The 17,524-nt window shown below is 33.1% G+C and overlaps 1 protein-coding gene and 1 long non-coding RNA gene across 2 annotated transcripts in view; both read right to left on the bottom strand.

Annotated features, from left to right (window-relative positions):
• Positions 1–346: 346 nt before the first annotated feature.
• LOC134700525 (uncharacterized) overlaps positions 347–17,524 on the bottom strand; it is a 180,698-nt gene continuing 163,520 nt past the window's right edge. Inside the window, exons 6-12 of the mRNA XM_063561912.1 lie at positions 10,128–10,234; positions 7,916–8,369; positions 5,720–6,495; positions 4,989–5,019; positions 4,255–4,526; positions 3,346–3,373; positions 347–1,807 (exon numbers count right to left, since the gene is read on the bottom strand). Of these exons, the coding sequence (XP_063417982.1) occupies positions 1,194–1,807; positions 3,346–3,373; positions 4,255–4,526; positions 4,989–5,019; positions 5,720–6,495; positions 7,916–8,369; positions 10,128–10,234 (2,282 nt within the window). The 3' untranslated portion in view covers positions 347–1,193. The remainder of the gene's footprint in view (positions 1,808–3,345; positions 3,374–4,254; positions 4,527–4,988; positions 5,020–5,719; positions 6,496–7,915; positions 8,370–10,127; positions 10,235–17,524) is intronic.
• LOC134700473 (uncharacterized) lies at positions 14,856–17,521 on the bottom strand. Its single transcript, XR_010103885.1, has 3 exons — positions 16,986–17,521; positions 16,167–16,235; positions 14,856–15,403 (listed from the first exon to the last, which is right to left on the bottom strand). It is a non-coding gene; the product is annotated as an uncharacterized LOC134700473 (long non-coding RNA).

Here is a 17,524-nt window from a genome sequence, read left to right as displayed (position 1 = left end):
ACATATTTAGCCATTTTTATTTAATGTCAAAAATATGCATCACTAGAATAGTTGTAGAAAAAAATTCTGAAGGGTTAAAATAAAGTCCAGATATGTTTTTTGCAAGTCAGACACCGGATCTTCAAGACATATGACTGTCATGAGTTTTTTTGCCGTTTTATTTTCAAACAATCAAGTTAAAATTAGCAGGGTTCTTATATAAAATGGTTGTTCAAAATCTAACTATTCAATATTTCATTGACAATTTTTTTGTATACATCCTTGATACATGAAGATGAAAACAGTCTTAACTTTTTATATTTAATCTAAATTTTGAAAACTGCATTTTATTTTAGAAAAAAATAATGTATTTTGTACAAACCAGGTGCCAATCTGAAATTAATCAAAATCTAAAAATTTCAGCACACGAAACACCAACCTTACACTATTTACTAGTAATTTTTAGTACTGAAAAGTATTTAATAACTTTTTTTATGATTCAAGCGATCACCAGAACCACGACTTTAGAAAATATGAATTTCCGGATTTTGTACTCATTTCCTGTCCGTATACTGACCCAATTTTTATTTCATACGAAAACATATGACGCCGTTTTTTTTACACACAAAAATCGCAAAGTAATCGGAAACAGTAAAAAATCGTAGTAAGCATTGACAAAAAAACTAAATACAGAAAATCAATCTACAGGACATGCTTTTTAAATTTTAGTAAACACCTGAATTAAAACTCAACAGTGAACACCGTAAGCAGTAAAAATTGTTATTAGTACGAAAACACATTACACGATGATAAGTGTCGCATCAAACGGTATAGCTGACTTATACATCTTATATGTATATAAACCCTGAAACCAAATTTCAGAAATCCTTGCATTAAATGTAGTTCCTGAGAAAGATGCGACACAACATATTCCTGTTACGATCAGACTAACGGACTAACAGATGGACAGATGGATGGTCTAATAGACATATAGAAGTAAAACAGTAAACCCTCACCTTCTTAAAGCAGAGGTATAATACATTTTAATAACAGGGGATGGATATGTTGAATGTTCATGGAACAAAAGTAACAACATAACTTATCTTTCAAACAATGAAGCTGAATTATGCACAATATTTTCACTTATTTTGTCTATAGTCATGATAGTATATTTTTCCTATTCAGATGCACATTTGTTTTTATCTATATAAGCCTTACGACTCTGTGGTTTCTGTTCTGATTTTTTTTGTTGGTTTCTTTTGAATTGCACCTTTACTTGTCGATTGTGGTGAAAGTAATTTTCTCTCCCAATTGTCAATCTTTGACTTTCCATGACTCTGAGGTTTTTGTCCTGATTTTATTTGTGGATTCTTCGGAATTGCACTTTTACTTGTCGATTGTTGTGAACCTGTCAATGGGTTCAGACCAATCTGTGACTTTCCCCGACTCTGTGGTTTCTGTTCTGATTTTTTTGTTGGTTTCTTTGGAATTGCACCTTTACCTCTCGATTGTTGTGAAACTATAAGGGTGTTCAGATCAATATTCTTTAAAACTTCTTCTAAACAACGTGCACCTCTCCCAATGTTAAACAAAGCCTGAATAAGGACTCGTATGGTAGGTTTGACTAGTTGGTCTTCTCTCCATTTAAATAATACGACCCTATTCTGTTCTGCTAAGTCAGAAGGATTGTTGCTCTGTATATTTTCCAGGGTAGGAATTGATAGCCCAATTTCAGTGCCAAGTTGGAAAAAAACCTGACCAATCAGTGGTGCTAAGTTATCTAGAATCTCATCTGTTGGAAAACAATCCAAGTAATCTGCAGGAATATCTGAAACATAAACTCATTTTATAACAAAAAAATAGTAACATTACAAAACTGTTAAATCATTGTAAATGCTCTTAATGCTTGCATTCTGATAGGTAAGCCTATAGCCCGTTCATTAGAAACTAGAGGCTCTAAAGATCCTGTGTCGCTCACCTTGGTCTATGTGCATATTAAACAAAGGACACAAATGTATTCATGACAAAATTGTGTTTTGATGTTGTGATGTGTTTGTAGATCTTAATTTATTCAACAATCTTAAACAAACTCCTAGAGGGGTCAATTGACCACTTTGGTCAAGTGGACTTATTTGTAGCTCTTACTTTGTTTTATGTTATTGCTATTTACAGTTTATCTCTATCTATAATAATATTCAAGATACTAACCAAAAGCTGCAAAATTTTCTTAAAATTACCAATTCAGGGGCAGCAGCCCAACAACAACTTGTCCGATTGGTCTGAAAATTTTAGGGCAGATAGATCTTCACCTAATGAACAATTTTATCCACAGCAGATTTTCTCTAAAATCTTTGGTTTCAGAGATATGAGCCAAAAACTGCATTTTACCCTATATACTATTTTTATGGCGGCCATCTTGGGTCACAAGCAAGGTGATCGGGCACAATTTTTAAACTTAATACCCTGATGATGATTGTGGACAAGTCTGGTTAAATTTGTCTTAGTAGCTTCAGGGGAGAAGATTTTTTAAAAGATTAAAAATGTTTCCCCAAAAATGTTAAAAATTGACTATAAAGGGCAATTACTCCTTATGGGGTCAATTGACCACTTTGGTCTTGTTGACTTACTTGTAGATCTTATTTTGCTGAACATTATTGCTGCTTACAGTTTATCTCTATCTATAACAATATTCAAGATGATAACCAAAAACGGCAAAATTTCATTAAAATTACCAATTTAGGGGCAGCAACCCAACAGCAGGTTCTTGGATTCATCTGAAAATTTCAGAGAAGTAAGATCTTGACCTGATTAACAATTGAATCCATGTCAGATTTGCTCTAAATGCTTTGATTTCAGAGATATAAGCCAAAACTACATTTTACCCCTATGTTCAATTTTTAGGCATGGCGGCCATCTTGGTTGATTGGCCGGGTCACTGGACACATTTGTTTAACAAGATACCCCAATGATGATTGTGGCCAAGTTTGATTTAATTTGGCCCAGTAGTTTCAGAGGAGAAGATTTTTGTAAAAGTTAACGACGACAGACTTAGGGCCAGGTGAGCTATAAAACTTAATATTTGTGTCTATCACGATATTATGCTCATATAAAAAAGAAGTTGTGGTGTGATTGCCAATGAGACACCCTCTACAAGATACCAAATGACACAGATATTAACAACTATAGGTAACCATAAGGCCTTCAACAATGAGCAAAGTAATTAAAAACAAGTCAAGCTGTTCACTGTAAATAATCTTGCAGCATGACAGCTGGTTTTATCAAATAACATTGTAAAATATTTTTTACACTTCTATATAAGATAAACAATATTAAACATGTCTTTGATGATTGTATTACTTAACTAACCTGTTTCTGCTTTAATGACTCTTCTTACCTGCAAACAAAAATTAAAACCACATTGACAACTATATTTCATTTTATATATTTCATTTTATATATTGACAGAAACAAAAAGTAAAAGAATAGCTTTTCTACACATTTTGTATTACCATACCACTGAGTTATTTTGAAATGGACACTGTGTTAACTTGTTTGTAAGGCAAACGTTGAAATTGTATATATGCTAAATACAACTTTCCAGACATCGAGTCAGACTGACAACAAATAAAACAAGTTTGGTTTAAATATACTTCCAGCCGCACTTTCGCAGGGAATATATATCTCCAATTTGATATACAACTTAAGGGCTTGTCTTACATCAGGATTTTTATAGAGGGCTTCTACTTATAAAATGTTTGAAATTTTAACGTCAAACAACATCTTCTTGAAATTGAGTAAAACCTTCATAATTTGATTGACTGATAAGAATTACCTCTGTAAAAGAATATTATGGACATGTTGAAGTTGTTGTAGCAAACATTCTGTATACCCTAGTCTATTCCAAATTCATGACATAAAACAAATAACTTATCATCAGAGTTTTACTCTTCTTGAGTAAGAGAAGTAATACCAAAAGAAGAAACGGACCGTCAAACAATTAGATTGAACCACAGATAACCCTATGTGTTTTTTCTGGGTTCCTGTTGTTTGCTTGTACAATATGTGTTACATGTGTTTTAAAAGCACTGGTGTTTGACTTTACATCTTTTCTTTTCCCCTTTGATCATGTCACTATTTCTTTATATTGATTGCAACCTTGATGTATTCTAATTTCTATTCAACAATTTCAATATATTGGAATTCAAAGGATTCTTTAACTCTCATTTGTTCATTCAATGGTTAAAAGATTATCATAAACACTATGCACAAACTTACTTGACACAACACATGTGTTGATGTATCCATGCTTATCAGAGCTTCTGACAAAGTTTTGAAATTGCATTTAACTTTCATCTCTTTCCACTTTGATAAAATCAAAAATTTTGCAACTTCTATATCTTTAGGATGATTGTATTCAATATTTTCCCATTTCCTGAGCATTCCAAGATGTGTAACTAATTCATGCATTTGATTTGATTTGCAGTGGTTTGAAAAACGCAACAGTTCAACATCACTTGGTGTCTTGCTCAAAGCATCATCATTTAAACCTGAAATACACATTGCAAACATGATCTTTGCCTTAATAACCATCGTTATTGAACCGAACAGAATCTAATGAAAGTCAAGAATTTCAGGATATTTACTCAACAAGCAAAACATGAGAAAAGTGCTTGAAAAAAGTACAGTTTTGTAAAATATTATCATGACATTTATACTTGAAAGTATGTAATGTGTACCACACAGATATTAAAGTTTTAACCTAAACTCTGTACTTAAAAATTCATACCATATTTTCTTTTGATTCTATCTCTCTCACAATATTATTAAAAATGTAGATACTTAATCACGAGCAATTAATAAGGTGGTATAGAAATTCTTAAAAAGATAATCAAGATCTCTCAAAAATTCCATCATTTAATGTACACAGAGGGACACATGTATACAAACAGATCAACAGGTTTCACAAGTCTCTACAGATAAGGAATATTTTGGAGTGACACAATATTTACCTTGACAGTCCTCTTCACACTGTTCTTTTGTCTGCAGAAAATGAATATGCAAATCATAATTCTGAATCAAATGTATGGCAGATTCTAATAATATATTATAAGTAGGTTTTTAATGTTCCAATTATTATTGTGAATCAAATGTATGACAGATATATGTTTTAAATGCACATAATGTTATTTAACTGGTATTAAACAACAGTCCTTTTGACACAAAAATATTTTTTTTTCTTCCTTATATGTATAATTTTTATCTGTGTTTCGATCAAGCATTAAGGTTATACTCAAGTTATCATGTGAAAAACGTTTGATACCCGGAGAGACGGAAGAACAGACACACAAATTGTTTGACAAAGAAAGAGATTATATAACAAATGTTTTTTCAGGGAGCCTTATTAGACAATCAAGAATATAAATTAATATAAAGTCTGACAGATAGGACTCAAATAAGTTGGTTAACAGTTTAACCAGTGAAACTGATGTTTGTACAATTACTTGCTAGAGTATTGGATGCGTACTTGCTTAATCATGTTGCCACTAACGACTATCGGATGCTTGTTCCATATGATATTCATTGATTAAAGTGTGTTGGTTTAATTATGTTCGCTATTATATTCTATGATTAATGAGTTTTTTATTTGATTGTGTTCCATATTATATTCTATGATAAGTGTGTTTGATTTGATTATGTTATTCATTTGTTTATTTACTTGTCGACAGATATAATAAAACACCTGATCTTGATTCCAAACACGCCAGTGTCCTGCTTTTTGTATTTGGTTATGTTTGTCACAAATCCATCCATTAGTCTGTTTGGCTTCTTCTTCACTGATGAAGCATTTCAAACTTGAACATGTATACTCAATGTGAAATGGCGATTGTTGGCTGCATTTTGCATGGATTGTGGACTGATAGAAATCTGAGATTCTTTCCATTGTTACAACCAGGCATTCCTTTACACCTGTAGCTATATCGGATACGATTAACCCGGAGGAGGTTCTGTGAATGATGTAAAGGAGAATCTTGTTGCCTTCAACACATACAACAATATCATGTGACTTGTCAAATGATAACCCAATAAATCCCGAGAACAGGAGTTGTCTCCCTTCATACTGCTTGACGGTCCACATGCTTAGACATGCACTGATTAGCCGATTTGGTAGGGCTGGTGGTATAATAGTCCCTTTAAATAAAAATGCTAAACATATAGCTCTCTCTGGTGTGCATTCTTTGTCCATGAAGCAGGTGGTGTTTCTCTCTGTAACCATACAGGGAACAAAGTAGTTTTCCACTGGTAACCGACTTCCTGTAGTTGTATCATATCTCCTTTGCTCTGCCAAGATATCTAGATAAATCAGGATGTTAAATATAAACTCTTTGTATGGTAAAATTGCACTGAAATCTTTTTGCTCCCAAATTAAGTAGAGGTCTTCCCGTCTTATGGTCCCACATGTTGACATTCGTTTGAAGGTTTCCTGAATTTTTGTTTTCTTTGGCCAAAATACTTTATCTGCAAAATATAAAAAAATAATACAAAAAACTATTTAAAAGAGATCCTGTGGTATGATTGCCAATGTAACAACTATTCACCACAGACAAACCTACTTGAATGTAAGTCATCTAATATTTAACAGGAAATTAATCAAAGTTAAAAGCAAATTGTCATCTTATAAAGCAAATCTTGAAGGTTAACTAGAATTTGAATCAAAAGAACACCTTACCCTTCTCAAAATATATCCTAAGTTCATGGTATTTGTGCAACTGTGAGCTAAAAGGCATTTAAAGTCTCTTGAGAAAACTACAGATTTTATAAATTTTGCAATTGAGAAATATTGTTACATTGACAGAAACACCTGTCAGTAAGGACCTTAGAACCTCTATAATAAGTTTCGATATAATCACCTGTCAAAAAAAGACCTCACAACCCCCAGGACAAGTCTTGACGTAAACACCTATCACAATGGATTTCATAACCTCCATAACAAGTTTTGACATAGATAACTGTCTTCTTATCTCCATATTAATGGAAATGGGGAATGTGCCAAAGAGACAACAACCCGACCATAGAAAAAAACAACAGCAGAAGGTCACCAACAGGTCTTCAATGTGGCGAGAAATTCCCGCAACCGGAGTTGTCCTTCAGCTGTAAGTACCTGTCACAAAGGACTTTATAACCTCTATATTATTAAAAGTATTGAAATAAATACCTGTCACAGAAGATCTCATATATGTTACTTCCATTACACTAAGTATAAAAAAATAACTGTCACAAAAGATCTCATTACCTCCATTATAAGTATCGACATGAATAACTGTCACGAAGGACTGCATGACCTCTATACTATTTAAAGTATTGACATAAATACCTATCAAAAAGGATCTCATACATGTAACTTCCATAATAAGTATTGACATAAATACCGTATAGCGTGTCATTTCGCAGTTTTCACGGAAGAAGGTACTGTGGATTCAATATTATTCGATGGATACCAATTTTCGTGGTTTTCATAAGAACAGATGAACCACGAATAGAAATGTTCAATGATTAACAACTTTCTATAGACTCTGAAAGCAGAGACTGGCAAAACTACGAAATCAAATACACACGAAAATGCAAGTTTTCATCAATCCACAAAAATTCATACCCACCAAAATAAATGAATACACAGTATATGAATTATTTTTTGCGGTTTATAATTTTGCGGATTGAAAACTTTTATCAATACCTTTGCATGTATACTTATAACTTGGCGAAATTTATTTTGGCGATTTAGTTCTATCCTCGAAAATAAGTGAAAATTTACACCCTGCGAAAATAACCCGCTTTATGGTACCTGTCACACAATATCATAACTTCCATAATAAGTATTGACATAACTACCTGTCACAAAGGACTTCATAACCTTCATACTAAGTAGTAATATTAATACCTGTCACAAAGGACCTCATAACCTCCACCATGAGTAAGGGGTTGATGATTACGAAATATTTTAGTTGTGGAGTATCAAAGTACACAATCTTCCCCAGGGAGTGGTGGAAATTTAGGAAATCTTTGAGTTGGTCAGGGGACAGTACAGACACCTTGCTTATAGCATTCAATTCTTCAACATCCTTCAATGACAAGATTTGTTTTCCTTCTGCCACCAGCTCTGCAATCTCCAGTTCAAGGGGGACACACGCGTTGGGCATCTTCTCCCCCCAACAAGGATGTTCAAACGTAAGTTCTGTGATGGCTTTCTTCAAGACTTCAATTTCTGTATCTGTGTTATCCCGTGCGTTGACAAATATCCGTTGTGTTAGGACTAGGTGGTTTCGTCCCTCGTGGTCCTTGAACAATTCCTCTACTCCATTGTACAATTCCTCACGTCTGGACTCCACATCATCCTTAAAAATGATAATTATAGATATGACGTTAAACTTCTTTTAAAAATTTTATTTTTTCTAAATGATGATATTGAAAATACCTAGGACTTGACAACAATACATGTTTTTAGAGTACTTATTTACTTTTTTATATAATACACAGGTTTACAAGATACACAAGAAAACTTTCCCTTATGTTCTATTTTTGACCATGACGCCATTCTTGCATGTAAACTTAACTGATATGGGCTGTAGGCATACATAATTATCATAAATACATGCGTAGGTTGTACAGGAACAGGGACAGGGAGTTCAGTTCACAATTACGTACTTAAAGTTCCCATACCTGCCTGCAGACAATTAACTTACTATTTGTTGTGTATGGCCTGCAAACAATTAACATACTATTTGTTGTGTGTGGCCTGCAGACAATAAACATACTATTTGTTGTGTGTGGCCTGCAGACAATTAACATACTATTTGTTGTGTGTGGCCTGCAGACAGTTAACATACTATTTGTTGTGTGTGGCCTGCAGACAGTTAACATACTATTTGTTGTGTGTGGCCTGCAGACAGTTAACATACTATTTGTTGTGTGTGTCCTGCAGACAATTAACATACTATTTGTTGTGTGTGGCCTGCAGACAATTAACATACTATTTGTTGTGTGTGGCCTGCAGACAATTAACATACTATTTGTTGTGTGTGGCCTGCAGACAATTAACATACTATTTGTTGTGTGTGGCCTGCAGACAATTAACATACTATTTGTTGTGTGTGGCCTGCAGACAATTAACATACTAGTTGTTGTGTGTGGCCTGCAGACAATTAACATACTATTTGTTGTGTGTGGTCTTAATCGTACACTAACCTAGAACATTTGTTGTACATACTATTTTAGGTTGATGTTATCTACTCTCAATACAGTTAAATAACATTGAGAATGGAAATGGGGAATGCGTCAACGAGAGTACAACCCGACCATAGAGCAGATGGTATTCTAACATTACATTAGCGTAATAGCAGATCTTTAATTGAAACAATTTTGTTAGAGTCAAATGATTTAGTGCTTGATAATTGTAAATCATTTGTCTATTGTTGATAATTGTTGACTACTAATGTTCTTTTGTTTTGATGATGTTAGGCTGCTGTCTTTCTTACTTAATACCAACACAACAAGTGAAACTGCGAGCTACTTGTCACTGATGATACCCCCGATGCAAGAGGATAATATTAATAGTGTAAAACTATGGAAGTGTTCGGTAAACAGGAAGTTGTCGAGTGATGAATCTGAAAACGCATCACACGGTATAACTGACTTATATAAATCCTGAAACCAATTTCAGAAATCCTTGTATTGTAGTTCCTGAGAAAAATGTGACGAAAATTTTCAACTTGGCTATCATGTGTAAAATCATTCAAGTGTTCGGTAAACAGGAAGTTGTCGAGTGATCAATCTGAAAACGCATCACACGGTATAGCTGACTTAGATAAACCCTGAAGACTGACGGACTGAGGGAAGGACAGACAGAGGTAAAACAGTATACCCCCCTTTTTTAAAGCGGGGGTATAAATATCTGCTTTTATTCATACGAATCAATAGAATGAATAAATTATGACCCATTGCACAAGACTTTTGTCATGAGTTCACATTTACTATGTCATATCTTACGAAAGAATAAAAGACAATCTAAATCTTTAGTTAATAACTATAAATAAATAACTGGACACGGGACAAGATTGACTTGATCAGCCTCCTGTTTTCACTAATTTACTCACCACTGGTATTTTGTCTTTATGGGTGGCAACAAACAAGATCTTTGGAATGCCTACAAATACCACCTTACAATACGTTAGGATTGAGTTAACCCAATGTTGAAGGAATACTGAAATATAAAAACAACAACAAAAATGAAATAAAAGTTTGATAAAAATAGAAACTGATATGACATAATTGATAGTGATGAAAACCAAAGAAATACATTTTATTAGGGAGCAAATTGACAGATAATTTATTTTTGATGAAGGAAATCCATTTGACATAAAAGACACCGACTGTCCCCTGCATACCACATATTTCACCTTGGCAAGGTCCAGTGGCAGTTTCTTAAAAAATTAACCTTTTTTTTGTTCTTTTTACTCTACAATTTTTTTTAGAAAAACAGACTTGACTGCAAATTTAAAGCCATTTTAGATATATCAAATGGGCATGAATGCTTAAAAATAATTAATCGGCACTGATTTTCGAAATTATCTACGATACTACTGAGATATACCAAGGATTTGTATAGTAAGAAGGATTGGAGTCTCGTGAACTTTTGCATAGACTGTAGTATAATGTCTTATGCAGCGCGCGATTTTGTGTGATTACCCGTGATGCATCTGGAAAATGCTCAATGTGCCTTGATTAATGGCGGACATTTGCATCAACTAAACAAATTGACACCCGATATGTAAGAATTACAATCCATATCTATCAAATTTTATGCTTGAAATAAGAAGTTTAAAATGGTTCTGGTGTAATCAATAACTTTTACAATCGCAGTAAGAATACATGGCTCGATATAATTAATTTGCATATTGACCACAGTGACCTCACCCTATCCCGCCTATTGGGCGGTCCTATCATCATTTTCTATTTTTATACTTCTTCCTCAAAAAACGGAGATGAGTGATAAAATTTATATTTTCTGATAGATATATGCTTTCTTCATGTATTGAGTAAATTTCGTAGTGATTGATGCATTAGTTTTCCTAATTTTTCCGTTTCTTTGAGTTGATTACAACAAAAATGGCGTTCTGGAGTGTAAATGGGGGTGGCTTAGGAAAAATGAATAAAGTTCTTCAATTGGCCTAGATTAATGTTCAACCATGTTTACAAACATAAAACATTGGTGATAAAGTGTATTGAAGAAAGCTCAAACTGCTTTTCTGTCTTTAAAAATCAATGTGGTTCTCAGATGAATCGCAATTTACCAGGCCTAAATTGGGAGGGGATCCAGTTGTCATAATAATCTGATACTTCCTTCCTGTTTATACCGAAATTAAATCGTTAAACCATGTGTTTTGAAATAGTGTAACATCAATTTCAACTAGCCATGTTCCATAGAAAACACCATAGATTTGCCTTTGCCGATGTGGAAAGGGACAATGCATGGATGGTAATCTTTTCAAATGTTCAGCCCAATGTTTACCAGATGACCTTCCTAGTATCATGGTATTGTGACCTTATTGTGAAAGTACATTGTGTACAAATGAATGTACTTTTTTTACTGACATCAAAATAATACACCAACACAGCTCATCTACTTTAATGATGCATAGGTTTTTGTCTTCATTATAAATCACTGCCCCACCTTTATTATGCATGTTATTATTATGGACTCCCTTCTTCTCTATCTGTTTATACCACATATCACATGCATTACAAAATTAAGTCCAATTAATTACTATGCCTGTAAATTATGGCATTTTGCTAGGCTAAATATTTTTTTCCTTCAACAACTTCAAATCAAACAATGAAAAGGCCTTGCAAGATGTTTTCCTGCAACGGTGTCAAAGCAAAAATCAAAATAGCCTTGCAAGATGTTTTCCTGCAACAGTGTCAAAGCAAATAATTTAAATAGCAAGACGTCATAATTTTTTAAAACCTGTGCATTACAAATATACAGCTTTTTCTTTTTTAGGCCGAACTGCTCTTAACTATACTTCAGTCAAGTCCAGTTAGAGTTATATATATATAGCATGGGTTCGAATCCCGGCGAGGGAAGAACCAAAAATTTGCGAGGGCAAATTTACAGATCTAACATTGTTGGGTTGATGTTTAGACGAGTTGTATATACATTATGTACACAGCCATGTATCACCATCATTGATGGCGATCCGATGGATACATCTGTTGTAGGGTTGTCACTGACTCAGACGTACTTATAATATATGAAAGATATTCTGTTATCCAAAATATCTAACATGTATTCCTTTGATTGTTATTTTTGGTGATGTTGTACCCTTTTAGACTGGTTATATATTATATTTTGTAGTAAAGTGTATCCTAATTTTATGATCCATCGATCGCCCCTTAAGATTTATCGTTGGCTATCATTCAGTCATTTTATATATATATATTTATATTCATATCAAGATAGACCCAAATAGTTCCAACTTATTTTTCTAAGTCACTCAATATTAAATTTTCCCATACTCTTTGTTTGTTTGTTTTCAATACTGTGAAAATATGAAAATATCAATTTGTCATTTGAAGACACACTTGCATGGTGTGACTACATGTATGTGCTACACAAGTAATGATATGTACATGTATATATAGATAGTTTTGTAGTGAATATAAAAAAGAAGATGTGGTATGAATGCCAATGAGACAACTATCCACAAAAGATCAAAATGACAGACATTAACAACTATAGGTCACTGTACGGCCTTCAACAATGAGCAAAGCCCATACCGCAAAGTCAGCTATAAGAGGCCCTGATAAGACAATGTAAAACAATTAAAACGAGAAAGCTGATGCAGCATTGTTATTAGCAAGCACCATTAAATTAAAATATATGATTTTTTGTTTGTTTGTGACATCTTTTGATCCGACAATATTGCAAAATATTTAAAACAATAGAAACATTGCTACAAGTATAAATAATTCCTGAATTTGCATAAACCCATAGAAATCTAACATAAATTTTGCAATTATAATTGTTCGAGCTGCAGAGATCTTGAGGTAATATTGCTATTGTTAAGGACATATATTTGATATTGGAATTGTTTAAGCCATATGCTATTGTATTATTATTGCCACATGTAACTATATTACACCTTTTTTTCCAGTATTTTCCAAAATGCTCAAACTCGTGAATATTAAGAAGAAAAATCTAGGCACAAGGATTCAAGTCCCCAAAAAATTCTAAGCAGTTGTGTGCCAACAGCAGTTGGCCATTCATGCACTAATCATGTGGACTAACATATGGCATGCCTTCAAATAGAAAAAGAAATACTAGTGTATCGGTACAACTGAATGCCACTATTGACCAGAACGTTCCTCTGAATATCATTTATGGAGGATATACCAACAATATTTCATTGGATCATTAACATTCAATCTCTTATACCAAAACTTGAAAGCTACGCTTTATGTGTAGGGAACTTTGATAGCGACTTGATAGATGATCATGTGATACCTGGATTAAATTGGATTATTTCTATATTTTGACATAAAAATAAATCATTGAACATCTTTTTTTAAATTCCTTTACATGCCGGATTCATTTAAAACTTCAAATCTGCTTGGTCATTGTTGGTGTTGAGTGTATATTGACGATTCTCTTTCTTTGTCACTGCCTTTATTAATCCAGTTTTTCATACAAATCTGTGTGATTATAAATGTCTATAAGTACATGTATGTGTAGTAAAATAAGCAAGGAGACATGGGATATGATTGAAATGAGACAACTATCCATCCAATATCAATTGAAGATTTTAAAAACTAGTAGTCCACATGTACAATGATTGAATCAATGAATGTTTGTCAACCACCATCAACAAAACCCATGCAGCATAGCAGGTCAATAAATATTATCACATGAAACCAACAGCCCATACATAATACATGTACAAACAAGAATGTGTCCCCAGTACACGAATGCCCAACTTGCACTATCATTTTCTATGTTCAGTGGACCGTGAAATTTGGGTAAACCCTCTTATTTGGCATTAAAATTAAAAAGATCATATCATAGGGAACATGTATACTAAGTTTGAAGTCGATTGGACTTCAACTTCATCAAAAACTACCTTGACCAAAAACTTTAACCTGATGCGGGACAGAAGGACGAACGAACGGACGGACAGACAGACGGACGGACGAACGGACAGACCAGAAAACATAATGCCTCTCTACTATCGTAGGTGGGGCATAAAAATAGTTGTTATACCAAATTTAAAGTTAAGACATAAGAGTAAAGAGATGCGGGATGTGGTATGATTACCAATGGAATGAGACAGCTCAGTTCACCAAAGAAACAAATGATGTTAATGTAAGTAATTTTTCAATCTATTGTTATTTCTTATCTTGATAGACAAAAATCGTTGTACATGTATATTCGTAATTGTGAGCTATTAATTATAAGTCAATACATGTACAAGGCAAAATTGTACAAAAAGTATCTTCTGTTAGACAATAACCATTTTAGTTATCATGTTAACAAAGACATTTATTGTAAAAATAGTTTTATACCAAATTTGAAGTTAAGACGTAAGAGTAAAGAGATGTGGTATGATTGTAAATCAAATGAGACAGCTCAGTTCACCAAAGTTCGAATGATGTTAAGTACCGGTAAGCAATTATTCAATCTATCCTTGATAGACAAAAGTCAGTGCTGTCCATGAATATTAGTAATTCAGCAATATAAAGTCAATACAAGGCAAAATTGTACAAAAAGTATCTACCTTTAGCATGGTTAGACAATAAACATTTTAGTTATGTTTACAAAGACATTTGGCTCAATATCTTTAATTGTTTTTCCATAGGCGATAATGGTAACGTTTTTCCCTGTAGCTCAGTCCATATCGTAAACTTGGATATGTATGATAGCTCGTTTCGAAGCTGTGACATTTTCACATATGTGGTTAAATTTTCGGGGTACGAAGTGAGATTACTTTTTCCGTAAATTAGCAAACCCCGAACATCCGTTTGTGATGTGGCTCCTTGTGGTAAAATATCCCCTTTTTAACACAATAAGTTTTTTGAAAATTTAATACTTTGAACACATTCAATAGCTCCATAGTTTTTACACATTTATTCTATGTTCCTCTACTTTCCTAATCACCACAAATAATTAAGTTCAGTCATTTGTTAAAAATAGAAACATGTCCAATATCACTACACAGAGATTTTTTCTTTACACGTGACTTTTGAGTTCCTCATTTCAAGGCGCATTAGCGATGTTGTCCCATATTGCAATCCATAGTTCTGATTTTTCCAAATATTTTTATGTGATCTTCATGGGTATGACATTCTGAATAAATCTGTGTATTTTTGTCCATTTCTGAAAAAAAATAAAGTTGTTTCAGCACTATAAGGCAATGACACTTTTATCGCTATATTTATTTATTTTGAATACAAAGTGTATGCATAATTAATTTCTTACAGTATACCTTCACTAGTCAAAAGAAGGACAAAACATCTGAATGTTACCTTAAATTACAACACACAGACCCTGTTAAAGCATGCAATAAAATTTTCTGGTGCCTAAAAGTGCATTTTGACAGAGAAATTATGCAATAATGAAGATTTCATAAAAAAAACACCAAAATACTTAATTATTCTAGCCAGTGGAAACCTGGTATTTTATACTGTAGAAACCACTATAAACTACTGTAAAAGTCATTTGAATCATATAATTAGAGTGCAATGAAGTGCAAATTTTCAAAACTTGTTCTTTCACATAATTGTATTTGAGAAAAAAAAATTTTTACATGTATTTCAGTGAAAATCTTTTATCAGTGAGATATTGGCATGAGGTTTTAAAGGAAACATTGTGACATCACACGTAATATGGCGTCATTAAATAACGACATATCAAAATAATGCTAATTATAGTTTGCAGAGTTACATGAGGAACAGTTGCCGCAAGGTTTAACTTGAAATATGGAGTCGAAAAGATCAGTAACCAAGCATTTTCATTTAATGCCAAGACCATAGCAACAGTTTTCATATCAGTATATATTTAACATACCGACTGTAATTTGAATTGCATAAATACCATAAATAAACAATTTAGAGCTTGCCAAATAAAACAAAATGCTTACCAGTTATTCAGGACCTTTTAAAACCTCTAGTTTGTCATCTCAGGTTAAAAAGTAATGATATGTCTGGAACTGAAATAAGACAAAAAATTACTCAGGCTGTGTTATTATTTGGTTTAAATACATAAGTATTAATGAGAGAGCAAAAATCAAATTCTTGAACGTTTTATCGCAAAGAAAGAAAAATGCTTCTCCCTTGTGGCTTATCAACCTTCATTTAAATCTTTTATGTTAGAAGCAACGAGTGGTAGCTAACTAGCTTAAAAGTTGAAAAGGTGCAGCAATATTGTTTTCAAAAGGTTTGTTGACCCTCCCCCTTTTTCACTGAGAAAAGACAATATCTTGTGATTTGCTAGTGTGCATTACAAATAATAATTCATGATTTCTTTAATACATGTTCATGTTTGTCTGTTTATTAACTGCATATGATATCTACTGACTGACCATGGGTCAAATTATTGGATAAAAGCACATGATGATGATGTATTTCACTTTACTCGTATGGAGTGTGTTATCTCCCTTGATTATCAGTTATTCCTGTAATCCGGAGTGATAATTACATAACAAAGACTGTATTGTGTCATGTTTACTTACAGATAAAACTATTATGTTAGTTCATGCCTTTTTCAATTCATAAACAAATTCCTTTCGGATCTCTCGGGGGTGTAAACAAAGTTAGAATTGTGCCTAAAAAAAGTGTTCAGCCCCGTGCCTGTAATGCTTTCTAAAAGCGAAAATTTCATTGAGTATCTGCTGGTATTTATCTATAATGGTTATCTGAAATCCTCTGGGATATATAGGTATAAATAAAAAAATACTTACCATCATTTTCACAATTTTCCCGGGTGTATAAGGTGAAATCATCCATAGATCACTCTGGAAACTTCTGATTTATCTTTTTGTAAATTGGCTCAATATCTTTAATTGTTTTTCCATAGGCGATAATGGTAACGTTTTTCCCTGTAGCTCAGTCCATATCGTAAACTTGTATATGTATGATAGCTCGTTTCGAAGCTGTGACATTTTCACATATGTGGTTAAATTTTCGGGGTACGAAGTGAGATTACTTTTTCCGTAAATTAGCAAACCCCGAACATCCGTTTGTGATGTGGCTCCTTGTGGTAAAATATCCCCTTTTTAACACAATAAGTTCTTTGAAAATTTAATACTTTGAACACATTCAATAGCTCCATAGTTTTTACACATTTATTCTATGTTCCTCTACTTTCCTAATCACCACAAATAATTAAGTTCAGTCATTTGTTAAAAATAGAAACATGTCCAATATCACTACACAGAGATTTTTTCTTTACACGTGACTTTTGAGTTCCTCATTTCAAGGCGCATTAGCGATGTTGTCC

The sequence above is a fragment of the Mytilus trossulus genome, unplaced genomic scaffold, assembly GCF_036588685.1.
Source record: "Mytilus trossulus isolate FHL-02 unplaced genomic scaffold, PNRI_Mtr1.1.1.hap1 h1tg000158l__unscaffolded, whole genome shotgun sequence".
Classification (NCBI taxonomy): Eukaryota; Metazoa; Mollusca; class Bivalvia; order Mytilida; family Mytilidae; genus Mytilus; species Mytilus trossulus.
The sequence above is the reverse complement of the archived record's forward strand: the minus strand, read 5'-3'. Positions and strand labels throughout refer to the sequence as shown.